The sequence below is a fragment of the Podospora bellae-mahoneyi genome, chromosome 6 (genome assembly GCF_035222275.1).
Source record: "Podospora bellae-mahoneyi strain CBS 112042 chromosome 6, whole genome shotgun sequence".
NCBI classification, from domain to species: domain Eukaryota; kingdom Fungi; phylum Ascomycota; class Sordariomycetes; order Sordariales; family Podosporaceae; genus Podospora; species Podospora bellae-mahoneyi.
The window spans coordinates 3,981,387-4,006,667 of NC_085885.1; the positions used below are offsets into that span (position 1 = coordinate 3,981,387).

At 43.2% G+C, this 25,281-nt stretch overlaps 7 protein-coding genes and 1 non-coding gene across 8 annotated transcripts; 4 read left to right on the plus strand and 4 right to left on the minus strand.

Moving 5' to 3' along the window:
- Nucleotides 1–2,166: 2,166 nt before the first annotated feature.
- Nucleotides 2,167–3,029, plus strand: QC761_611130 (uncharacterized protein; the record flags this gene model as incomplete). The annotated part of the gene is made up of 2 exons (XM_062881522.1): nucleotides 2,167–2,537; nucleotides 2,621–3,029. The coding sequence occupies 2 exons, from the start codon at nucleotides 2,167–2,169 to the stop codon at nucleotides 3,027–3,029; spliced, it is 780 nt and encodes a 259-aa protein (XP_062730272.1).
- Nucleotides 3,030–3,101: 72 nt separating this feature from the next.
- Nucleotides 3,102–4,467, minus strand: QC761_611140 (uncharacterized protein). Its single transcript, XM_062881523.1, has 3 exons — nucleotides 3,742–4,467; nucleotides 3,468–3,682; nucleotides 3,102–3,416 (listed from the first exon to the last, which is right to left on the minus strand). Exons 1-3 carry the CDS (start codon nucleotides 3,961–3,963, stop codon nucleotides 3,143–3,145), a joined length of 711 nt encoding a protein of 236 aa, XP_062730273.1. The 5' UTR covers nucleotides 3,964–4,467; the 3' UTR covers nucleotides 3,102–3,142.
- A 987-nt stretch (nucleotides 4,468–5,454) lies between these two features.
- QC761_0100810 (uncharacterized protein) lies at nucleotides 5,455–5,722 on the minus strand (the record flags this gene model as incomplete). Its single annotated transcript, XM_062873105.1, has 2 exons — nucleotides 5,455–5,596; nucleotides 5,673–5,722. The coding sequence occupies 2 exons, from the start codon at nucleotides 5,720–5,722 to the stop codon at nucleotides 5,455–5,457; spliced, it is 192 nt and encodes a 63-aa protein (XP_062730274.1).
- Nucleotides 5,723–5,980: 258 nt separating this feature from the next.
- Nucleotides 5,981–7,835, minus strand: QC761_611150 (uncharacterized protein; the record flags this gene model as incomplete). Its single annotated transcript, XM_062881524.1, has 2 exons — nucleotides 5,981–7,774; nucleotides 7,818–7,835. The coding sequence occupies 2 exons, from the start codon at nucleotides 7,833–7,835 to the stop codon at nucleotides 5,981–5,983; spliced, it is 1,812 nt and encodes a 603-aa protein (XP_062730275.1).
- A 188-nt stretch (nucleotides 7,836–8,023) lies between these two features.
- Nucleotides 8,024–9,313, plus strand: QC761_611160 (uncharacterized protein). The gene is made up of 2 exons (XM_062881525.1): nucleotides 8,024–8,912; nucleotides 8,971–9,313. The coding sequence occupies exons 1-2, from the start codon at nucleotides 8,389–8,391 to the stop codon at nucleotides 9,182–9,184; spliced, it is 738 nt and encodes a 245-aa protein (XP_062730276.1). The 5' UTR covers nucleotides 8,024–8,388; the 3' UTR covers nucleotides 9,185–9,313.
- A 63-nt stretch (nucleotides 9,314–9,376) lies between these two features.
- On the minus strand, nucleotides 9,377–11,896 carry QC761_611170 (uncharacterized protein). The gene is made up of 5 exons (XM_062881526.1): nucleotides 11,352–11,896; nucleotides 11,072–11,297; nucleotides 10,877–11,018; nucleotides 9,889–10,826; nucleotides 9,377–9,836 (listed from the first exon to the last, which is right to left on the minus strand). Exons 1-5 carry the CDS (start codon nucleotides 11,525–11,527, stop codon nucleotides 9,531–9,533), a joined length of 1,788 nt encoding a protein of 595 aa, XP_062730277.1. The 5' UTR covers nucleotides 11,528–11,896; the 3' UTR covers nucleotides 9,377–9,530.
- Nucleotides 11,897–13,943: 2,047 nt separating this feature from the next.
- Nucleotides 13,944–16,440, plus strand: QC761_611180 (uncharacterized protein). The gene is made up of 5 exons (XM_062881527.1): nucleotides 13,944–14,096; nucleotides 14,148–14,310; nucleotides 14,364–14,686; nucleotides 14,738–16,128; nucleotides 16,189–16,440. Exons 1-4 carry the CDS (start codon nucleotides 14,011–14,013, stop codon nucleotides 16,092–16,094), a joined length of 1,929 nt encoding a protein of 642 aa, XP_062730278.1. The 5' UTR covers nucleotides 13,944–14,010; the 3' UTR covers nucleotides 16,095–16,128; nucleotides 16,189–16,440.
- Nucleotides 16,197–16,279, plus strand: QC761_0100860. The gene has a single exon. It is a non-coding gene; the product is annotated as a tRNA-Arg (tRNA).
- Nucleotides 16,441–25,281: the final 8,841 nt, after the last annotated feature.

Sequence of the window (25,281 nt, forward strand, 5' to 3'; positions counted from 1 at the left end):
CATGTTCACCACACTGGAACCCCCTTCCAGGAACGATCTGATGTTCCCCACCATCATCTCCCGCTTGCCTTTTACCAAGCCCTCGTAGAGCTTGATTACCTCACCCTTGGCAAACATGGGTGCAATGAGCGAACGTCTTTTTCGGTGGAAATCCGGGTCCGTCGAACCAAAAAGCGCACTGGAGAGGCGGAAGGGAACGTAAAAGTATTTTGGTTCTGTAAACTTGCTGCCGACCTTGTGAACGAACATCTCGAAAGGCGTCGGGATCAGATATGTGCAAGGCATTTGGCCGGATGCGCACAACAGGGCCATATATCACGTTTCGTAAAGAGATGTTGCAGCTGCCAATTTTGGGCCCGGGAACGAAGAGGGAGGGTGGAAATAGATGCGCTGGATCATCAGAAGAATTCGGTGTATAATGAGGACAGCAATTAAGGGGGTTATAAGAGAGTGCATTGGAAAAGGTGCAAAGACATGACCTTCAGGGGCCACTCCGATGGACGTAGCATTCATGATCAGCATCAGTCGCGGGACTTGAAGATCAGGGAGCATGAAGCTCACAGGAGAGGATGAAGATGGCACCGACATAAATAGCAGTTACTGTGGGAAGGTGGAATGAACCCATCGTTGAGTGGTTTAAATTTGGAGTTTTTGGGAGCTTAGGATAGCAAGAGAATACAACCATTCCCCTGTCGATTTGACTGTTTGATACACCACAACTTCTGACACGAACCCACCGTACTGACGCGCACTACCCACTCTGCCTACAATAGGTAACATGAAATCAACACAAAATTCCCGCAGTATGTCTATTTGCGCCCAAGTTCATGACATCGCCCTTCGAAAAGATCCAGGCATATGCACAGAGACCCTTAGTATGATGGCGATATGTCACCCTGCAGAGTGCTATTGAATGGCGCCTCGCATGAGAACCGGCAGTGGAGGTGGCAAGTGATGATAGGTAGGTAGGTAGCATTCAGCTATTGTTTAGGACGTGACAGGCACCAAGTCCCGCTTGCACTTCTTTCTCACTGCAGCAACAAAGGCTGTTCTTCTTCGTTGTCGAGATCTTTCACTGCTGCTTATCTATAGTGCGTCCAAGCTTCCCAGCCAAGCTTCCAAGCAAGATCATCTATTTGCTCGCAATTCCACTCGGACTCTTTCCACCCAGCAACCTCACTCGCCCTCGTCATGGACATGACTTTTCTTCCAATCGACAACGCTCGAAATCAACCCCCGCCCCTAGTTATGATACCTAATAATAACTGCTTATGTGCCTTGTATTTGGGGCGCCATCCCCTTAATCTTTTGTTTTATTGGTGGTATACCTACATGTACGGGAAACAATATTGATTCTTGTCCATACCTGACCAAGTCTAGCGTGCAACTTCTCCTCCTCCATTGCAACTCCAGCTGTAGCAGATCTCTGTCTGCTTCATCATCCACTGCTCGCTCTATCACTTCATTTCCACAACTGGAACCACCTGCATCAACCCTCTTTCTCCAAGCCCTCTTCGAGTTGTCCGAGCACCCTGCCTTCATCAAGTCTGCAACCCCCCAAGTCTGCCTTCATGTTCATGCTTAGCTCGTCCGATTCCATATCTTCTGAGTCTGCATTCTTTACGCTGGTCTCATCCAAGACCCCCTCTAAGGGGTTCTCCTTGACCGAATCCTCCTTTAACCTACCTACCTCTTTCAAGCCGATCCCTCATAGGTCTACCTCGACCGAGTCATGATTTTGACCTCCTTCGGACAAGCCTCACCCCAGTCGAGCAGGTGCCGATTAGACCTGCCGTTGCTTTAGCACAGCAAAAGTCACTTCCAACCGAAGATAGCAGGGACACCATCATACAGTAAACCAGGTGCAGGCGGCTGTGAAACTTCAAGCTGATTAATCTCCCAGCAACCATGTTGAATGGATGGCTGGTACCAACTGCCGAAGCTCACATTTACCCACCACTCCAACCAAACCTTGAACGTTTCATTTCCCCGTCCCAAGTTTCGTTTTAAGACACGATAGAATATTTCCAGGTCCCAATGGAGCAGGACAACGGAGCCAGCAGAGCTGCTTTCAGCTGGAACTCTTGATATATCTTTCAATCATCCATCCCCCCACCAGTTCAAATCACCCACTCCACGGCTCACCATGCCAAAAAAAATCCCACAATGCGATCCCTGTTCCTATTCCCCATCATCTGGCATCTTGCTCTGGCAGCCAGCGTTCGAAGCATTTTTCTGTTCAAAGATGTCATGAAATCCAATACAACAGCCCTCAAGACGTCGGGCTTTAATACTCTCATCATGTTTGGCCTGGGCATTTTGAGCAATGGCGACATCATGTATTATTCCAACACGCCTGGAAATCAAGATGTGCGAGTTGGTTCTGGCGGGGTCTATGTTGGGAGTGATGCTCTGGCCCAAAAGGTGCGCTCGCTGAAAACGGGGGAAACCGGCGTCACGAGGCTGGAGATTTCGAGGAACGCCCAGAATGTGAGAAATCTCATAATGACACCAGGCCCAGAGCCAGAGACGCCTTTGTTCGCAACTTTCAGGCCTTGAAGGAAGCTTGAACGCTTGATGCCGTCAACAATGACGACGAATCCATTTATGATCTCAGCAGTTCGGTTGCCTTTGGAAGAATGCTGGGCCAGATCGGATACAAATACACCATCGCACCATATACAAACGCCCAGTTCTGGCTCAACGTGAAGAATCAACTTAATCAGGGGCTCAAGGAACAAAACTGGCTGCTTGATCGAGTGTATCTACAATGCTACGACGGCGAGGCATACAATAACCCTCCTGAATGGCAGACATTTTTGGGGCTGAAGGTTGTTCCTCTGATCTGGGTCATTAATGACGTCAAACCGGTTTACGGCGCCACTGCTGCTCAGGCGCGAACCCGACTTACCCAGTGGCATCCACAAAGTACCCTTGCCGGAGGAGGGTACTGGAACGACTACGATATCGAAAAGATGGGGTTGTCGTATCGGGATTATTGCAACGTACTGACCAGCATATTTCCGTAGAGTCCAACTGAAAAACATGAGTTTGATTAACTTCATAACACATCACATCATTTAATCCAAGTTCTGATCCAGCCATGACCTGGAGCCTATCTCCCTCCCATCCCATAATCCCTTCAGCTGGTGTTGATGCGAGCAATGAGGAACTTGGGTGCTTGATCGCGAGCCTCGTCTTGATACTCGCCGTGCGCAGGTGTCACAATCAATGTCCCTGAGCACACCAAGTCTCCACTCTCACAGAATACCGTGAGGCGGTTGGAAGGATAGTTGGGGATCCCACCATTGTTCTGCTGGTTCTTGGTGTAGCCAAACAGAACAACTCCCTTGATCTTTTCCCGGATGGCGGCCGTGCTGTCACGGATGGCAGCAGCCGTGAGGGCAGCGCCTTGGCTGTCGAGATGTCAGCGCCGTACATGGACATGTGGACTTGCTTCTGCTCACCTGTAGCCACCAGACACAATCTTGGCCGATGGGCATCTGGTGTTGGCCAGGGTAAAAAGGTTCTTCATCTCTGTGATGGCTGCTGCTGTGGTGCCGTCCGGAAGCAGGTTGTCAAGCAAGTTGGCCTTGTAGTTGCCACCGACACCCTGGATCCAGACATTGTTAGTGCCATAGTTGGCCTCGAGCACGTCGGCGATCAACGGTCCCAACGAGCCCTGTCGGTGGTGGTGAGTTAGCATATGTTCAAAGGTTGCAGCAGGTATTCGGCGCCTACAAGGTTGCCGCCCTCAGTGGAGCCGCGAGCATAAATGAAGATGATCGGAGGGCAAGTTCCACCGGTCTGGAGCTCGTTTCTGGTCTGACTGCTCTGCCGGGTCTCGAGAGTTTGCTTCTTTGAGAGGTTCTCGAGGAGGTCCAGCGACCTGATCTCTTCGATGCGGCTAGGGAGCGCAGTCACCAACCCGGTGAAGGCGACAATGATGGTGAGAAAACGCATGATGAAGAGATGGGAATGATGCGAAGGCAGGTAGATGGAGGGATGCCTGCTGCTAGAGAGCGGGATAACAAGTCGACGGGTTCCTGGTCTTCTTATACATGATCATCTCCCGCACAACATGGCAGATGTGATCGAGGTACACTCCCATATCGCCTACACCACGACCTTGAGGCTACCACACTCGTTTCCTGGCGATGCTCTACCTTGACTTTCAGTCTTCGGAGGTATGTTCCACAATCGGAAGTTCCCACCATTCAGGGGGCAAAAGATGGCAGACAGGCATTCCCCGCATTTTCGTCGTAGTGTGGTGGAGAAACCTCGTAGGTAAGATAGGTAGTCAGGTAGCATCGCCGAACTTGGCATCTTACCGAACGGCCCTTCTCGTTCAACAAACGTGGCCGCTGGTCATCATCTGCCCCTACTATATCGGGCGTTGATCCCAAATCACCTCGATGCGCCGCCCCTTGCCCTCATGGACGGACCTTTTTGTGAAGCATGACCAAGGTATATGAATCGAGAATTTCTCCGTCTCGAGGTCGAGATCGCGGTCCATGCTAGCGAGGGACTCTGATCGCGATGCCGGATTCATTTGTCAAGACGGTGAACGGGACCGGAATGCGCTTTCAACTATCCGATGACACAAGTAAGCTTGCATCGGGGCAAGAGGAAATCCATGGTTCCTCAACCAACTTTCTATCCAGCCGCGGCCCAGCGCCTAATATACCAAGTAGCTCTGGGAGGCCAATCAGCGTGTTGATCTTTTGAAAATTGGAGGAATTTTCCATAAGCCAGGTCGATATTTGAAGGCGAGTTCCTGCATTGACCCCTCCTTGCCGTCTCCGAGAGTAACACACCAGCACGATCTCCCGCAGACTCTCATTCGTCTTCGGACCTCGCTGCACCACAAGACAGCCAGATAGGTACACCACTGTCAAGATACTGTTCATTACATCTATCTTTGCGGGCGCAGACACCTTCCCAAATCCTGGCTATTTGCCGTGCTGTGGAGCCTTTTCTCTCTGAAAACTTGCAAAGACGGAGCTCTGTAGGGTAGCATTGAGCCATCGTTTCACAGGGTTACGTTTTCCCACTTGGACTAAGATAGACCGCCGGCGCCAAATCGTGGGGTGCATGGTGTAATAGCACGCGAGCGTAGAATCTCCACAGCCGGAGATGGGCATGAGCGTCGAGCGTTACTCGTTCAGCTTCTCGTTGGAACCCTGGGGCGGACAAATGTCTATCTTCTTTGAGCCTTCGAGAGACAGCCATGCCGTGGGGCTGACCAGTGTGGCTTGAGAAATACCTACGAAGGGGGCTGAGGTGGCTTTCCATATGGGGGGGTACACTTCTTCTCAGCCGACCTGTTTTTTTTCCACCCCATCTCTCAATACAAATCAACTCTTGCCAAACCAGCCAAGTACGACCACTAAAACTGGAGCAACGACCCCCACCAACGTATGTATGTCTGAATTCAAGGGATCGGCCTACCAGTCATGGGCCAAAGCCGGGGAATAAAACGTGCGCAGTGTCTGGAGTGCTGCCAAGAGTCTGGTCGACGTGCATGGTAGTCTGTCTCTGTATGTACAACTCCACCGCGATAGGTTGTACTCGCAAGCATTCCCGGCCCGAAAGCCTTTGGTGTTGTCGTGTGCGGACAATCAGTTTTTAACCTGAGGTTTCAGGGTCAGTGGGGCTCACCACCTGAATACCTAATCCATTTCACTATCAAGTCTTTTCCTCCGTGAGGAACTGTTGTCATTTGCGTATGGAATATCTAGAAGCCCTTCTTTAATGCCAGTTATTATAGGCCATCATCGAGGGGTGACAACCAAGTCATGATGCTGCATGTGTGGGAGATATGGTTTGGCATGGATTTGGAGCAGAAAATCGGGATGTGTATTTTGATCGCTGATTGACAAGAGGCTATCATGCCAACGACTCATGCCACATCCAATCCAGAGTGATCAGGCAAAAGGGAAGCCGTCTCTCGAGTATCCAGTCAATTCAAGGCAGTGGTCTACAGCTTGTTTGTGCCACGTGAATTCTTCCGGCAAAAGCAGGAAGCCATGACGGGAACATCTGCCACCGCTAAAGCAATCTGCAACTGGGGCCACACAATCTTGGCCTCGGCTTCCCTCTTGAGCGTGGTGAGGCATTCGTGATAGCCATGCAATGCCCACACATTATTTCGGTGCTGCAAAGCTCGGGGAAGGGTACCATCGAATCCCAAATCCGCTGCATACACCGCAAGGGCCTCTTCTACTCTTCGCTGCTCCAACAGCAGAGCCCCATAAGCATGCCTGGTCGGCTGCATCCAGCCCCAGGGTTCATCATACGGCAGAGCATCATCCAGCTCAATAGACCTGCGCAGATGCTCAAACCCCAGCTCGATATTTCCCCGACGATACTCCAACTCCCCATCCAACATGGCAGAGGCGATAGCTAGGATACCTTGGCACGGGTTGTTGAAGACTGTCCTTGAGGGGGGCACGGTCTTGACTGCACTCCGGAACTGAGCTCGCGCTTCCTCGGCCTCTTGGAATCTCCTGGTATTGGCGAAAGCCACACCCTTTGCGTAGAGAATCATGGCCGTCGTGGAACAGTATAACGACTTGTCTTTTGGCAAAGGGAGACGCTGTATGGCCTCCCATCTACCAAACCTAACGAGCGCATGTACCCTCATGGCAAGAAATCCCTCCAGCCAGTCGGCCATTGGCGGCGATTGCACTCTCAGAAGCTCTTCCGGTATCGCCTCCTCGAGCAACTGGGCTGTTTCTAGAGCCACTGCGGACTGCCCCGCAAACATGGCAGCATAAAGCCGAAAATGCAAGTCGTGGCAGCGGTACAGACTGTAAAAGTTGATGGCGCCGTCTCTTTGCACAAACTTTTGGTCCGCCCGCACAGCCGCCGAGTTGGAAGTTATGGCGGAACGGTAATCTCCGCAGAGCATGTAAATGTGAGATGGCATGTGGTTGAGATGGCCCGAATCGGGGATGATGCCCAACAGTCTGTCGGCCGCGTTCAGGGCAAGTTCGGGATGGGCCGACATCTCCATGAGGTGAATGTAGAGGTGAAGCATTCCAGGGTGGTTGGGGTGCTTGGAGAGGGCGTCATCCAAGACCGCTTTCGCATCCAGTGTCCTCGCCCCCTTGGTCGGTGCTCCTGTTCGCAAGTCCCAGAGGTCCCATGGTGTCAGGTTCAACAAGGCGTCGACATAGACGGCGGCCACGTCGGGATGGTTTGGGTGAGCGTTGTATGCCACTTCCATGGCTTGTGCAAACGTGTGGTTCCAGACGTATCCCTGCTTGGCCTCTCCTTGATCCTGTGGGTACCGATGCTGGAGAGCCTCAACAAGTGCTCGCTCCACCGGCGCCGCTGCCGCCGCCTTTGCCAATGCCGCAACCACAGCTTCTCGGGCCCGCCGCAGGTTTCGGCTTCCTTCCTCGTCATCAAAGGCAGCCCACGGCTTGTTGTAGTTGGGGCCCAGGGCATAAGCAAGACCCCAGTATGCCATGGCGCAGTCGGGGTCTGTCAGAGCCGCCCGCTCAAAGCACTTGACGGCCTCTTCATGGTTGAACCCGTAGCACCACACGAGCCCACGGCTGAACCATATCTGTGTATCGTGGCTTCTGGTGGTGATGGTCATGTAAAAGTCGCCAAGGTCGTAGTAGTCTTCCGTCTTATCTGGGGGAGGTTGGAGCCCCATCATGGCGGATTCAAGCGTCTTCGGATCCTGGACTGCCTGCCGTTTTGAGCCTGGGCCCAAGACTGGTTGATAAGATGCTGGCCGCTCTTGGCGAGTGTTGCAACGCTGTATGCCACAGTTCGGAGGGGATTGTTTGATGACTGGTGACCTTGGGCTCAAACGTCATTTTACTCAAAGAGCCTACAAACGCCACCACGTGTTTTGTTTGGGTTGCGGGTACCTGATCGCCGAGAAGCGAGTGCGGGGTTTCGGGTTGGGGGTTGGAATTTGACCCGTAGGAATTATACGTGTTTGTAACGAGAGTGTCCCGCCATTTCCAACCGTCCCAGCCCAGCTTTGAACCAGACTTTTAACCTTCTGTACTGCCAGTCTGCCGTCACATCGGACACAAGGAGCCCCTAATCGGAGCAACTAGTCTAGTAAGCTAGTTTTCGAAATCACCACTTCGCCATCTTGGCTAATCTGTTCTTAGCCAACCAGGTCGCTGTTTAACCGCACACGCGCATTCGTGACCCATTCGTTGCGACGCAAATGTCTACACAACCCAGCTTCGGCCGTGTTGATGACCCAGCCAGCCATCATCGCACGTTTTTGACGTGCTCTTTTTTTTTCATCACCATGATCTTGTACTGTCAGGCCTGCCGCATCCGGCAAAGTTGATCGTCAGCGTGGCATCCCGAACCGTTGTCATACATGGCCTACTCGGTTGGCATTGCTGGATGAGGCAGGTTCGTCCATATCGAGAACCCCGTCTTGTGACTGACGACCAGCAGTTGGTCGGGAACCGCCGGTGGTTTCCTTGTCGTTGTGAGGATGAGACCAAGAGAGGGATCAAGTATAAAGCCATACCATGGGCGTCCAGACCTCATCATTGCTCCTCATCCTCTTCACCCCCTCTCAAAGCCGCCGCCATGAAACTCTCCCTCCTCGCCTTTCTTCCCGCCGTCATGGCCTTGCCCGCGGCCGAATCGTCGGGCATCGCGTCCAGACAGACAGCGGTTGCCACGACGGACAACTACATCTTCACTCTGACCCTCCCTCAGTTCAACCTCAGGCGCAACAACCGCAACCCAGCGTCTCTGGACTGGAGCTCGGATGGCTGCTCAAACTCCCCCGACAACCCGTTTGGCTTCCCATTCACTCCCGCCTGCCACCGCCACGACTTTGGTTACAGAAACTACAAGAAGCAAAGCCGGTTCACGGATGCCAACCGCAAGAGGATCGACGACAAGTTCAAGGTTGAGTATGTACCTGTCTTGTGGAATTACGGGCCCATTGAATGGATGTTAACCATGCCACAGTCTTCTTTACCAGTGCAGCTCCAACGGCCACGGTGCCGTCTGCCGTGCTCTGGCGGATGTCTACTATGCTGCCGTTAGAGCGTTTGGTGGGAGCGGAGCCAGCAAGAGAGAGGAGGAAGAGGATTGGGTCAAGATTTACGAGGAGAAGCTCGCCATTTACAACGAGCTCGTCAAGGAGGCCCAGGCCACGGGTGAGCTGTGGACATTGGAGTAGATTGATGACTTAATGATTATGATATATCAGATATCTACAAAGCTGTCTCGTTGGGTGCCCCAAATTGTGGTGTCATGGCTCAGGGGTTTAGGGGTAGTAAACATGACATTGCCCTGGCCTCCATGATGCTCGAGGTTTTCCATCACTTTGATCCTGGCGACGTGACTGCTTTCTGGATGCCAAAGTTGGCCACTAATGTGTCTCTGAACGGATTCGTAAAACTCGACATTGCATCGTTACCCTAAAACTTATGTACCCTGCCTCCCACCATATGTGTACATACTGTTACAAAGCCATACCCATGCCTATACCGCTACACCCACTCCAAATATCATTCCTTACCATATTACCGGACCTCTTTCACCTTCCTGCCCTCAATTCTCATTCTTCTGGACTTGGGAGCAGGGTCTTGGGCGTCACGCTTGCTGTGCGTGGCCCAGTACTCGTCGAGCACCTCCAAGACTTCCTCGACATTGTTGTAGGGCTGCAGTCCGGCCATGAACTGAATCTTTTCGGTGATGGCAGCCGTCGTGAACTTGGCAGCCGTGACCGGCTCGGCTCTCCATCTGGCGTCCATGGGGTCACGGAACGCGGTCTCGTTGTATCCCAAGTCAGTCAGAGCAGTGACGTTGAAGGCAGCCATCATGTCGTGCTAGTGTCAAGGTTAGCTCTGAGCTCAGGGCGACGGGCAGAACAATACTTACATCCTCGTGAATCAGGTTGTGGCAGTGGAACATGTAGACTCCGTCCCATGGGGCGTAATGGGCCTCCACTCTGACAATTTCGTTGGGCGCAAGCCAGACAACATCCTTCAAACCCTGGGCCTCGTAGTTGTAGACCGGTCTGCCATCGTCATTCGAGCGCCACAAGACTTTGAAGTCGACCAGGTGAATGTGGATTGGGTGGCTCCATCCGCCGCCGCCGTTCTCGAGCTCCCAAATTTCAACCTTGCCGCGGGGGACATTGGCAAGCACACGGTTATTGACATCGGCAAAGACGACTCCGTTAATCTGCCACTCGCCATTGGAGCGGTCAAATTTAAAGTGTCTGTCCACACCGGTTCCATCAGGTGTCGGCCAGTCGACAGTAGCCAGAGTGCTGGGAACGGAGCTGGTGTCGGTCACTGGGGTGTTGCCAACGATGAATCTCATGACCTTGTTGGTGTGGAGGTAATCGTCGTCCTGGCCCACGTCGTCCGTGTTGCGCAAGGTGATGTTTTGGCCAGCAAATGGCGAAAAGTCAAAGACAACCTCGTACCGCTCTCCTATGCTGATGTAAAGGTCGTTTGTGGTGGCTGGTGAGGTCATCAAGCCGGCATCTGTGGCAATGACTTGGAAAGGGATCTTGGCTGAACTGCCGGTTTGACGTTGGAAGTAGAGCTTGAAGGTGCGGGAGACGGCAGCGTCGAGGAAGCGGAGGCGGTACTTGCGAGGCTCGACGTTGAAGTAAGGCCAGGGCTGGCCGTTGACGTGGATAACATCGCCAAAGAGCGAGTCCGTCTCACCATTGGTGGTGAACAGACTGCCATTGTTGTTGTACTGCTTGGAAGAGAGCACCAGAGGAATATCATGAACACCATAACCTGAGGGAAGGTTCAGGGCGTCCTCGGCAGGATCATGAATGATGTAGGCCCCAGCTTGGCCTTGTATGTGTCAGCGGATGAAAACAAAGCTGCAGAGATGGCCATCATACCAAAATATGCATTCTCAGCAGTGTGCATGAATGCGTGATCGTGGTACCAAAGGAAACGGGCCGCTTGTTGGTTGGGATAGTAGTAGTCCTTAAACTCGCCTGGCATGGTCACATCCTCTGCCCAACCATCCCAAGGAGCGCGCTATTTGACAAATGTCAGTCACCAGCCATCAAAGCCACGACAAGGAGACTCACAGAGTAAGACCCGTGGAGATGGACCGAGTTTTCGATGCTGGCATTGTTGACGAAGCGCACAACAGTCTCATGACCTCTCTCCACGATAAAGGTCGGGCCGGGAGAGATGCCGTCATAGCCAACAAGAGTTGCGGGACCCTTGTTTGGATACACTTGTTGGGTGAACCGGTTGATGTAGACCTCGTAATAGTGAATGGGGTTGCCAGTCACCGGGTTGGTAACGGTCCTATGATCGAATCAATACCCCAAGTCAAGCAAATATTATGAAAGAAAAGCTCACAGTTTGGGCGTCTTGACCGGAGGAATAGGCAAAGGAAATTGGTAAAGCCACGAATAGGTAGGACTCTCCCAATCCTTTCTGGCGACCAGCTTGTGCTTTTGCTCAGGCGTAGCCCGACCCAAGACAACAGGCGAGGCCGAGACGGCGAGAAGAGCGGAAGTGAGGATGGACAACATTGCGAGAGATGGAAGGGAGGAAGCCGCTTGAGGAGAGATATCTTTCGAGTCCCAGACGCAAGAAGTCTGGTTCTTTTATCCCTCCTCACCACACCCTCGCAACTCGGGAGGTGGAGTCCCAGGAGCAGTGAATCATTTTGACGCCCGGCTTGCGCCGCTTGGGCTCAACTCGCCACTATTTGGACTCTGAACAGCTCAATTCACAATGTGATGGTGCTAGTGAACCGATAGTCTCGTCAATCGGATCGTGATGGTGGTGAGCACGGGGCAAGACGGCAAGAACTTCCTTGAGTCGTCAAGTTGTAGACCTCATGAACTCAAATCCGAGGAAAGTGCAAGCGTGGATGCATCCACCATCTTCAATATCACGCTGGGGTGTTTGGCCAAGATCCTTGTGGTGGATGCATCAGTCATAAAGTGGCCCCAGGTGACTGACGAGCGCCTCTTCCTTTGCATTCGGTGTGTGCTAAAAGGGGAATTCTTACCCTTGATTATTGGCACCAAGAACATGCAACGAGAGCCTCGCGGCGTGGCAGCCACACCTGGTGGTCGAGACACAGAAGCCTTGTTATCGATATCTTCCTACCCCAGTCTGACCGTTTGTTTCCCAAGAAATGGTGGTTTGCTTAGCCGAGATAAGCTTTGTCAAGACACTAACATCGAAAGGGCCGTTGACGGCTTGGTTTCCCCAAGGCCGACGGTATACTTGGCGTTCAATAAATTGAGGCTTAGCAGCGGGCATCACGGTGGCATCACAACATCAATGTCCTGCATTAGGGCTCAGGTCTAGACTTTGGCACGAGATCATGGAATCTCCAGGCACGATTCTGCACTTGGCTTCTTCCATATGTTTCCCCGAAGAGCTGGATGCTAGCTCCTGACTTAAACCGATGGCGCTACTAGCGCCTCACTCCCGCACATAGATCGCTCTGGCTTTATCCTCTTTTGATTTTCTATCTCGTATTCTTGGCATCGTGTCCAGGATGCTATCCGACGGATTCCGAGCCCATGTTTCAACTCATTTGCTCCTTTACAGCTTCTGTCGAAGCGCGATGGACTACGTGAATGATGCATGTTTGCGGCGAGAAAAGGGGCAAGGGGGAAATGATTGGACCGAGCTCTCCATGTCCACAGCCTTGACTCCCATGTCATCCCATGTCAGCTCGTGTCAACTTGCCCGCCATACAGCCCAAGGCTTGCATTATGTCAGACGTTTTCATCGCTGTATCGTCTGCCACTGCCGGATTGACATTGACCCGACTTACTGACGAGGGAGTGTTTCCGTCGATGCAGCAGCTCTGGTTCGGCACTTCTAAACGAACACAACAAGCGAGCTCGGCTGGTGGCGGAGTTAGCGTCGTGGTTGCATCTTCGCACGGCACGACCCACGAATGCTACCCTAAATCCGAATTATTGACAGGCGTCTGTGATGGCTGCTCCCGCGCTAAGCCTTGTACATATTGGGAATGAACACGAGCAGACGGAACTTTCCCCGCACCCTACTTCGATGGCTTGCCAGCTGCACATGTCAAGACAAAGGTGCCCACAATCCTCCGCGGATGCATACAGACACAAGGAGCAGGAATACGCGACATCTGTCGGGTAGACTTGCTGCTGCCGGAACCAATATGATAATCGATAGTCCAACTCCCATCAAAAAAAATGAGCTCGTTTCTCTAGAAAGGTGTATGAAACCGAGCGTGTTGAACTATTGGGTGCTTTGGACGCAGCACGGTGAATCTATTTTGAGAGAGCTCGGGAGCTCCCAGTGCTCAGGCCCGCTCCAGGCCTGCCGCGGGTGGCGAACCGTGGTTGAGGCTCGGCAGTTTGGTCGATCTTGTGACATGGCCGGTATAGTATAGGTGTTTGCTCTGTCTGTCCTGTCTCGCTTAATCTACGGTGGTAGTATCAGAGGGTGTCAGTTCGAGGCATTTAGCTAAGGGATGCAAACCCACTGAGAGACCTACCCCTTGGTCATCACCAAGCAGCCAAGCATCCTCGAACCTTAGGTTTCATTGTCTTTGTAAATACTCCTTGGCAAGCATCTGAGAGCGACATCCTCCTGCAGTTGGTCGGCTGGGCCGCAGTCGCTCACCAATTCCGTAATGAGATGCGAGGTATCAACATGAACAACACCATGTCTATGTCACCCCTTGAGCTCGGGGGCCATCTCTACGGCAATGCCCAGAATATCGAATCGTCGGATTGGGAAGGTACCTCGGGATCTGTTCAGAGTTACTACCCAGTTGTCTACAATGAGTGAACCCTGGAAGGTCGAGCCGATATGAATAGTCATGTAGTTATGAACAAGTTGTACAAGGTGAAAAGACTGAACCGGTTGAAGTTGCCGAGATTATGTTGAGATGTTCAAAAGTATAAAGATATAGGAATGTGTCCTTGGGAAACCAGTTGGAATCAGCCACGGACAACCGGTTCCATCAAACCATTCATCACTGAACCATACGCTGCCCAGACTTTGAGCCATGTTTGTGCTCTTCCCACTTCTCTGCCTCGTCCTCGGGGCCTTGGGGGTTGACATCCCCATCTGGCTGGACGGAGCTCTTGTTGAGTGAGTGACACCAAACGTTGGCTTTGTGGGCTTGAACACTGACCTTAGAAGTGCCACCGCCACCGATGATTCCTACAACACTGGAGGAACCATCTCGGTCAATGGATGGACAGTCCAGGTTCCCAAGAACATGTTGGTCACCTTTCCAGCGGCCTATGTGCCCTGGAAGAATTTTGTAGCTCAAAAAGCTGCCGTCATGGGATACGAGGTTAATGTATGTCTCTCACATCATCCGACACCGTCGAGAATATACTAACCGAACAACAGGTCGCTGGCAACATTGTGAATGGCGTCTCGATCGCAGCCCAGATCATTGTTCAGGAATTCGCCATGGAGATCAATCAGGGCTACATTGAAGAGATCAACTTTGACGGCACCATGAAGATTCTGAATGGCCCCGTCATTCGAATCAACGACCCCAATGCCGTCTTCTCGGCCGGCTATTCCTCCCCCTTTATGGTGGCCGATGACAAAAGCCCCAGCGTCAGCTCATTCTCTGGCTTCCCCATGTGTGTCCCTCGGTCGTCCAACGACACACTTTGCCCATCCTCGCAGCGGCCTGTTGTTGCTGGCACCCCACGCAGAATCTTGTAAGTACGAACCGGCTCAAAGATGTCTGTTGACTAACCCAAAGTAAACAGTCAAGCCCCCGACCCGTTAGTCATGGCTCCTTTCCTTCCTGGAGACTTTATCATGTACAGGGGCTTCCGCAACGCGCAGAACCAGCTCATCTGCTTCGACATTGTCGCCTGGAACGTTCAGATCACCACCACAGGCAGCCCAGCTTATATCAGAGTGGAAGAGACACTGGTTGGCGTGTACACTCCCAACACCAACGCCGAGGTGGCCGAAACACGGTTCATCGGCTACACGAGTGATCCCAGCGTCACCGTCTCCATCAGCGCCATTGATATCGATCCCTGCACCGGCCATGAAACCTACAGATCTATCGGTGTTGGACAGGCCCGTCCTGAAGAGGGTGGACGCAACAAGTGGATCGCGCGCATCGACGGGACCACCCCTTCCATCTACACGCGTGAGTACCGCATGGTTGCCTCTAGCGGGACTGTGGTCACCAGGAACGGAATTGTAGCGGGCGAGTATGTCGCTCCCATTCTCGAGTGGATTCAACCCGAGCTCCTCGTTCCCGGCATCGAGCCCATCATCAACGAGTATGCCGCCATGTCCCATCTGACTCGTGGTGTCGGTCCCGACGAGGATGGCAACATCTTTGGTCCCCTCGACCCCTTCCCCCAGTCCGGCGTCACCGTCTTCAACATTTCGACTTGCGCCGGGCCGGTCACCCCTGGAGAGCCGGGCGAGGGGGGGTCGCAGACAGCCAACCCCCGTATCGATGCCACGATCCCCATCTCTGCCACCGGAAGCCAAGTTGCCACCGTTCCTCACACCAAGCGTCTCTACGTCCGTCACGATGACACCTTTACCCTTCGCGGCTACCAGGACAACAACAACATGGGCAGCAACGACACCCTGACCTGGAGCTGGTCCGTGTTGACCGATCAGTCTGCTGGAACCCAGTCCAACCTTGCCACTTTCACTCCTTCGTCTGACTCCAAGTCCATCTCGGTTCGCTTTGCCAGCTCTGCACCCACCGGGGAGTACGTGTTCCACCTCGCCATTTCGTCGGCAAACCACAACACCACGGGTAACTTCACCTACACCGTTTCGCTGTTCTCTGGGCCGGATATCGTGTCGGTTGATGCCGTCACCTGGACGAGCGGCCAGAGTGGCACCATCGGTGTCACTTGCAGCAGTTTGTATCTGGTCGACTGGAAGGTCAACATGCAGGTAACTTATCCCGGTGACAGGGGCACAACAACCAGCGCTATGGCGGCAACTCCTCCCGGCAGTGGATTGTGGTCCTTCTCCTCGAGACGGGTTGACCGGCCTGGCACTATCACATGCAGGAGTGCACTCAACGGACAGGCAACGCGATCTGGGACCACGGCGAAGCGCGCGGCGCAGCTCAAGGCCTGAGGTGGGAGAATAAGAGGGACATATGTTTGCCAATGTTAGCTAGCCTTTTGCCCGTGTCAAAAAAATATAACCTTGTCTCGCCCTCATGCAAAAGTAATGTTTCGACCCACGCGCGACTCGAACACGCAATCTTCAGAGGTAATTCTTAACCGAAATCTGACGCCTTACCATTTGGCCAGCGGGCCACCAAGATTAGTATTGTATGTCGCTGGACACCTCTTCGTGTAAAAGGACCAGCCTTCTCTTCCGATAACTATAGTACTTGGAAAGTCGCACAGTGGTAGGGCAGTCCCAGGTGACAAAAACAAAACGTTGTGTACTATAAGTCGTATAAGAATTTCGAAGAGAAAATTAAAAAGGTATTAAGGGAGTACGATAAAGGTAAGCGTATTTAGAAACGACTAGTTAATTTAAAGTAAATTAAATTTATTACCGATTATACTACGGTATTTAAAATAAATATATTTTATAATAAAAGTAATAATAAAAGGTTAATATAGTTATTCTATAACGGGCTTAAGGAAGAGGTTGAATCGAGTTATATCGAGAGAAACGATTAAAGATAATAAGTAGTATATCGTAATAGCGGTCCGTATCGACGATCGATAGTATTAGCGCCGTAAAGAGCGTAAAGGTACGCGTATATAGGGACCCTATCGATCTAATAATAGAAAAAAGAAATAACTTTATAGGATTTATATATTAAGGATAATATATACGAGGTTTAAAAAGGTTAATATTATATAATAGTAAAGGCTGTAAGGCCGGGGCTAGGGTAAAGATAACTTTAAGTATTTTAATTATAGTAAAGTAAAATATTTTAAGAAAGACTATTAGTAATTCTCCGATGGATTATAGTACAATCCGTTAAAAAGTGTACCAAAGAAACGCCCCACTTTAGAAACAGGGGGTAGGATCCGTTAAGGAATTAATTGTACGATCCGATAAAATTTCTTTTACCAAAATAAAAAAAGAAAGTATTATTAGAATCGCTTACACGAGCTACATAGAATGGTATTAAGTGTATTGTCGTACGAACGGTAGGAAAATAAAAATAAAAGATATAAAGTTAGGTATAAGTGTACTGGTAATGTACGTGTATAGTAATATAAAGTTATATAATCGAATAGTTTATTATACGATCCGATAGGATTTCTTTTATTAAAATAAAAAAAAATATTATTAAAATCGCCTATACGAGCTATATAGAATAGTATTAAGTATATTATCGTACGAGCGGTAGGAAAATAAAAATAAAAAATATAAAGTTAGGTATAAATATATTAATAATATATGTATATAGTAATATAAGGTTATATAATCGAATAGTTTATTATACGATCTAATAATATTCTTTTTATTAAATTAAAAGAGAAAAGTATTATTAGAATTATTATAACGAGCTATATAGAATAATATTAAGTATATTATTATACGAGCTATATAAAAATAAAAGTAAAAAAAATAAAGTTAAGTATAAAGGTATTAATAATGTATATATATAGTAGTATAAAGTTATATAATCGAATAGTTTATTATATAATCCGATAGGATTTTTCTTACTAAATTAAAAAAGGAAAGTATTATTAGAATCGTTTAAATAAATTATATAGAATAGTATTAAATATATTATTATACGAGCTATATAAAAATAAAAATAAAAGAAGTAATGTTAGGTATGAAGATACTAATAATATAGATATATAGAAATATAAGGTTATATAAAGGAATAGTTTTTTATACGATCTAATAAGATTTCTTTTCTTAAATTCAAAATTAAAAATATTATTAAAATTACTATAGCGAGCTATATAAAATAATATTAAATATATTATCATACGAATTATATAGAAATAAAAGTAAAAAATATAAAATCAAGTATAAATATAATAGTAATATATATATATAGTAATATAAGGTTATATAAGGAAATAGTTTTTTATATAATCTAATAAAATCTTTTTATTAAAATAAAACAGAAAAATATTATTAAAATTACTATAGCGAGCTACATAGAATAGTATTAAGTATATACTTATATGAATAATATGGAAATTTAAATAATAAATAAAAATTATAAATTTAATTTCCGTTACCGTACGATTTATTTAATTATCGGAATTACTAATAATTATAAGTTTCTAACTTCCTTCTATAGCTTACTTATTTCTCTCGTCCTCCCCTTCTACTATAATACCGCTTTAAGTAGCGGTAAAGAAGCTATATTTACTATTATAATCCCTTTACTTATAGTTACTATAAGCACTACCTTAATACCTATCCGTCGTACGATAATCCCTAAACGGCCCCCTATTAGGTGTGACGAACCCCTATCCAGAACCTCTGAAAGGGATACCGGTTGAAGGCTGCTTCTGAATAATCCTGGTTCGGTATAGCTAAACAGTGTACGATAAGATGTCTCAATGTAAATATTAGATATCGTGAATACAAGCTTGAATTGCATACTGCGGAATTGTCTATCCATGCCAGCCAGTTCCTCCGTATATATAGACCTTGTGCTAAGCTATATTTACTTCTTGCTCAGTGCCTTTGGTACACTGATCACGACTGCTTAGTCTGCAGTGCCCTGGGCGTACTAATCAGTCGTCCTTTACTGTGATTAGTTCTTCTCGTACGTTTTTCCGATTAGCCCCTATTCCCGTGGCCCCATAACCCGTCCTGTACCAGGGTTATAATATTTAGTATATTATAGTAGTATAGAAAATAGTATTTAGAAAAGTAAGATCGTACGAAGGTAGATAAAAAGTAGTGGTACTATTATAGTAACGTTTACTTCAAATACTAGTATTAATATTCTAAACGTATAATATATTTTCTATACCGGGCTTCTAAAAATATTAAGGAACTTCATTTAAGAAAGTAAATGAACCGGTAAAAATAAAATAAAGGCCGAATTAGTAATTTCTTTTATAAAGAATCGTACGATTAAAATGTTATTTACTAGGGTTATATATTCAATATTATTAAAGATAAAGTATTGTGTACGGAATAGTAATTTATATTATAGGATTATTTTTTCCCGGGTAATAAATAGGCGGATAAATAGAGCCGGGTATAAGGAGGGCGAGGAGTTATATAAGTTACATAAAAAGCGGTTTTTTAATATAGTTTATATAGAGTTTTACTAAGTAAAGGAGGAGGGCTATAGGTTATATTATACGGTAACCCTATCAGTAATTCTCCGATGGATTGTAGTACAATCCGTTGAAAAGCGTACTAAAAGAAACGCCCCACTTTAGAAACAGGGGGGTAGGATCCGTTAAGGAATTAGTTGTACGATCCGATGGGATTTCTTTTACTAAAATAAAAAAGAAAAGCATTATTAGAATCGCTATAACGAGCTGCACAGAATGGTATTAAATGCGTTATCGTACGAGGTATATAAAAATGGAAGTAAAAGAGGTGAAGTTGGGTGTAAGTGTACTAGTGATATACGTGTATAGTAGTGTAAGGTTATATAAGGGAATAGTTTTTTATACGATCCGATAAGATTTTTCCTATTAAATTAAAAAGCAAAGATATTATTAGAATTACTATAACGATCTGTATAGAATAGTATTAAATATATTACCGTACAAGCTTTATAAAAATAGAAATAAAAAATATAAAGTTAGGTATTAGCGATATACGTGTATAATAGTATAAGGTTATATACAGGAATAATTTTTTATACGATCCGATAAAATTTTTCCTATTAAATTAAAAGAAAAAAGCATTATTAGAATTACTATTACAAGCTATATGTCACAGTTAACCCAACGGCAGGTCGCACAGTAGGTGGGGCGCGGGGCGTCCCCAGCCAATCAGTAAGGAAACCAGGAGACAGCCAATCAAGGCTGGCCAGAAGTGGTACGGCGCCAAGAGGCCTGAGCAGTCTGCAGGATGCAAGATGCTACGGGTGATCGAAGGCATAGCACGACGAGCACTTCGCAGGATGCAAAGTGCTAGGAGTGATCGGGGCCGTAGCAGGGCGAGCACCTCAGGGCCCCGAGGTATATATATACGGAGGAACTGGCTAGTGTAGATAGACAGTTCCGCAGTATGCAATTCAACCTTGTATTCACGGTATCTTGTGTTTATATTGAGACATCTTGTCGTACACTGTTTAGCTGTACCGAACCAGGATTATTCAGAAGTAGCCTTCAACCGGTATCCCTTTCAGAGGTTCTGGATAGAGGTTCGTCATACTATATAGAATAGTATTAAGTATATTATTATACGAGCGGTAGGAAAATAAAAATAAAAGAAGTAAAGTTAGGTATAAGCGTACTAATAATATACGTATATAGTAATATAAGGTTCTATAATTAAATAATTTTTTATACGATCCGATAAGATTTTTCCTATTTACTTAAAAAGCAAAGATATTATTAGAATTGCTATAACGAGCTATATAAAATAATATTAAGTATATTATTAGACGAGCGGTATATAAATAAAAGTAAAAAATATAAAGTTAGGTGTTAGTAATATATATATATATAGTAATATAAGGTTATATAAGGGAATAGTTTTTTATACGATCCGATAAGATTTTTCTTATTGATTTAAAAAATAAAGATATTATTAGAATTATTTATACGAGCCGTATAGAATAGTATGAAGTATATTATCGTACGAGCTATATAAAAATAGAAGTAAAAAAAGTAAAGTTAGGTATAAGTATACTAGTAATATACGTATATAGTAATATAAAGTTATATAAAGGAATAGACTTTTATACGATCCGATAACATTTTTTCTATTAAAACAAAAGAGAAAAGTATTATTAGAATTACTATAGTAAGCTATATAAAATAATATTAAATATATTATCGTACGAGTATTATAGAAATCTAAATAATAAATAAAAATTATAACTTCGATTTTTATTACTATATAACTTATTTATTTCCCTCGTCCTTCCTTTCGGCTATAATACCCCTTGAATTAATAATAAAGAAATTATATTTACTATTATAATCCCTTTACTTATAATTATTATAAATATTACTTTAATACCTATCCGTTATACGATAATCCTTAAACGGCCCCCTATTAGGATTATTAATATAAATAATATAAGGAGAAATAGTTACTAAATTATAGTTTTAAATTAAAACTATATTAAAGTAGCTTAAACGAACTAATACCTTAGTCCCCTTTACTTTACCAGAAGTATATTCAATATTAGCTAATAGTAAGGTTAAAATTACTTATTATATTATTTATATATTTACTAATTTAAGTATTATTATACGGGAAAAATATATATATATATTAATATAAAAATTATTTATTAGCCTCTTAATATAAAGCTAGTTAATATTAATAACTTTATATAAGTTACGAATATTAAAGATCAAAGTTATTTTATATATTAATTAAAAGTCGATTAATTTATATAATAAAAAAGTTTATTAAAAAAGGATTTTAATAAAAATTAAAATTATTATTATATAGTTAGCTTATCGAGGGATTTAAAAAAAAGGTTTATACCCGGCAGTTATATGTTATTACCTTTATACCTATATAATTACTTTCGTACTAAGCGTACCTACGTAACTACCTTTTTATTAAGCGTGCTTTAATTATCGTATAGGACCGACGCTTTAATCGGAATAATATAGCTTTATTATATAGCTAGCTTATTAAGGGATTTAGAAAAAAAGGTTTATACCCGGCAACTATACGCTACTACTTTTATATTTTAGTATACTTTAATTATTATACGGGATAAATACTTTAATCGGAATAATATAGCTCTATTATATAGCTAGCGTATCGAAAGATAAAAAAAAAAAAGGTTTATATTTAGTAGTTATACGTTACTACCTTCGTATTTATATAATTACCTTCGTACTAAATATACCTACGTAATTACTTTTTTATTAAGCGTACTTTAACTATCGTACGGAACTAACGCTTTAATCGGAATAATATAGTTTTATTATATAACTAGCCTATTAAAGGATTTAGAAAAAAAAATCTATATCCGGTAACTATACGTTACTACCTTCGTATCTTAACGTACCTTAATTATCGTACGGGATAAACGCCTTAATCGGAATAATATAATTTTATTATATAATTAGTTTATCGAGGGATTTAGAAGAAAAGGTTTATACTTAGTAGCTATACGTTACTACCTTTATATTTACGTAATTACCTTTATATTAAGCGTACTTACGTAACTACTTTCGTATCAAACGTATTTACGTAATTACTTTTATATTAAATATACTTACGTAATTACCTTTTTACTAAGCGTGCCTTAACTATTATATATAATTAAACGTTTTAATTAGAATAATACGGTTCTATTATATAGTTAGCTTATTAAGGGATTTAGAAAAAAAGGTTTATACCCGGTAGCTATATATTACCACCTTCGTACCTACGTAATTACCTTTATACTAAGCGTACTTACGTAACTACCTTTATACTAAACGTATTTTAACTATCGTATAGGACCTAAACCCCGGTAACCGCACGCCACTACCCTTATTTATTTATACGTAATTTACTTTACTCTTTAACGGAGTATCCTTTTTTAAAAAATTTTAATAATAAACTTTAATATTATAATATCTTATATTATATATAACTATTATATTACGATTAATACTATATTAAAATAAAACTTTTTATTTATATCTTTTACTTTTAAATTTTTATTTATAAAAAATATAAAGTAACTATTTTTATAAATAAGGTATTTACTTATTTTCGTACGTTTTATAAAAATATTATAATTATAGATAAACCGGATATTATACGATAGTATAATAATTTATTAATAGCTTTTCGAAAATAATAAAACTTAATAAACTTTATATTTCCTCCTACAGTAATTAATTTAATTTTAAAACTAAAAAAGCTTTCTTTTAATAAATTAAAATACGATACTTACGCTTATATTATACGGACTAAAAGAGTAATATAGAAGTATTACCGTACGAAATATCACTAAGTTAACCCTAATATAAAAAAAAAATATTAAAGTAACTTAATAATATTAAGGACCTTAAAAAACTAAAATATATTATTAACGTTTTTTTAAAAGCTAATTAATTATTAAATACTTTAAAGTACGATTAATAAAACTAATAGCCGGGAATCCCGATCTCGTATAATAAATTTAAAAATAAAAAAAGTAGTTTATAAAATTTTATTATTCGATTAACTCGACTTTTTAATAAATATTAATAATTATTATAGTAAGTAAAGGTCGATTAACTTTAAATCCTTAACTAAATAAAATAAATTAAATATATTACTTTAGATTTTTAAACCGGTAAGCTTTATATTATACGACCTTTTTTAATTTAAACGAGGGATAGTTAAACGGTAAGGATTTAATTATATTTATAGTCCTTTAAAAAATTTAAAAAATAATTAATTAGGTTGTTATTAATATAATAGTAAAGTCGTTATCCGATAAAATCGATTACTTTATTTTATTCGAAGGTAATAAAAAAATAATCGATTAAAAGCCTAATAAACTTTTTAATAATAATAGTTTAATTCCTCGTATAATAAAAAAAATTCTTTTTATTTAAAAAAGAATTTTTAAATATATTTACTATACATAAAGCTAGGATTAATAGGATCGGCTATTATACGAATTAAACGCTAGTTAGACTAGAAGTTTAGAGATTATTATATAATTATTATAGGAGTTTTATTACGGTAGCGATAAGGCTAGACGAAAGTTATTAAATTAAATATTTATTAATTTCTTTGTTAAACTTTTAAATTATTCTTTCCTACGATTATCGTATAAAAGTACCTTCCTTTCTACCTTAATTACTATAGCCTTAAAGAATAATAAAAAGTAATATACTTTATTTAATTTTATATTACTTTTGTTTACTATCGTTACTCTCGGTAAAGCCTTTATTGTATAATATTTATTTTATAGGTTTATTTAGTTAAAAGAGGTAAGTAAAAAGCTTAATTTCTTTAATATCGTTCGCTTTAAAATCTTAAGATTTTTAATTAAAGTTTATTAAAGTAATTAATTATATTAATAAATTAGATTTTAGAGGTTTATATATATAGTATAATTATTAATAATTTTACGGTATCCGAAGGTAGGTTTACGTTTAACGGTATTACTATTATATATTAAGATATTTTTATTATTATTAATACCCTAATCGAAATAATATATATTTTGGTTAATAAAATTAATCGTACGGTTTAAGACCTAACTTTTTTATTAATATTAAATATTTTTTTTTTAAAAAATTCTTTAGGATAATTTAAAAGATAATATAAGCTAAAATAAAATTAAGTATTCCTTTCTTTTTAATCTTAGTAATATTCATTTCCGGTGGCTTTAAAATTAAATTATATAATATATTATTAAAAATCTTTTCTTTATTTAACTTTAATTAAAAAAAAAGTAACGGTTATATTTATTATATAACCGAAGCTTAATTATATTTAAATCGAGTAAAGAAACTCCGATCTTTTTTTTTTAAATATAAAGTTTTAAAATATACCGGTTAAAGGGTTTAAAAATATTTTTATTTAGTACGGTATAATTGTAAATATATTACGGTATTATAAAGGAATAAACTATATTAAATAACTAAAGGTTATTTATTACTATTTTTTAAGGAAGTTAAATATAAGCGTCGTACGATACCTTTAACTTATTTACCCCTTTTACTTTGATTTATAATATTAATTTAATAGAGCCTCTACCCCTACTCTATCCTTTTAAAATGTAAAATTCGTACGGCCGTTTAAAAATATTAAGTTTAAAAGTACTAGCCTAACTATATTCTCTAATAACCTAAGAAACTAATAGTCGTTTAATGAAGTTAGCCGGGCCCTTTTATTATATATAAAGCGTTACTTCGGATTTAAAATTAATATTTAGCCTTAATATTATATTATTATAAATATTACTTACTAATTTCTTATTTATTTTATTTTAAAAAGTTTATAAAAAAAAAAATAATACTATCGTCCGATAATTACGACGCATTTAATTTTAATTACGACGAGGATAATAAAATTAAGGGCTTTAATCCTATTAGTAATTCTCCGATGGATTGTAGTACAATCCGTTAAAAAGCGCACCAAAAAAAACGCCCCACTTTAGAAGCAGGGGGGTAGGATCCGTTAAGGAATCAGTTGTACGATCCGATGGGATTTCTTTTACTAAAATGAA

Bases quoted from the DNA above. Each gene is read 5' to 3' on its own strand.
- QC761_611140 (XM_062881523.1), bottom strand. From the start codon at position 3,963: ATGCGTTTTCTCACCATCATTGTCGCCTTCACCGGGTTGGTGACTGCG. The intron at 3,683-3,741 runs GTAGGCGCCGAA...CACCACCGACAG, and splicing joins CCACTGAGGGCGGCAACCTT to GGCTCGTTGGGACCGTTGAT. The intron at 3,417-3,467 runs GTGAGCAGAAGC...ACATCTCGACAG, and splicing joins ATTGTGTCTGGTGGCTACAG to CCAAGGCGCTGCCCTCACGG.
- QC761_611160 (XM_062881525.1), top strand. From the start codon at position 8,389: ATGAGGCAGGTTCGTCCATATCGAGAACCCCGTCTTGTGACTGACGAC. The intron at 8,913-8,970 runs GTATGTACCTGT...ACCATGCCACAG, and splicing joins GACGACAAGTTCAAGGTTGA to TCTTCTTTACCAGTGCAGCT.
- QC761_611170 (XM_062881526.1), bottom strand. From the start codon at position 11,527: ATGTTGTCCATCCTCACTTCCGCTCTTCTCGCCGTCTCGGCCTCGCCT. The intron at 11,019-11,071 runs GTGAGTCTCCTT...TTTGTCAAATAG, and splicing joins ATCTCCACGGGTCTTACTCT to CGCGCTCCTTGGGATGGTTG. The intron at 10,827-10,876 runs GTATGATGGCCA...GACACATACAAG, and splicing joins TGCTGAGAATGCATATTTTG to GCCAAGCTGGGGCCTACATC.
- QC761_611180 (XM_062881527.1), top strand. From the start codon at position 14,011: ATGTTTGTGCTCTTCCCACTTCTCTGCCTCGTCCTCGGGGCCTTGGGG. The intron at 14,311-14,363 runs GTATGTCTCTCA...ACCGAACAACAG, and splicing joins TCATGGGATACGAGGTTAAT to GTCGCTGGCAACATTGTGAA. The intron at 14,687-14,737 runs GTAAGTACGAAC...CAAAGTAAACAG, and splicing joins GGCACCCCACGCAGAATCTT to TCAAGCCCCCGACCCGTTAG.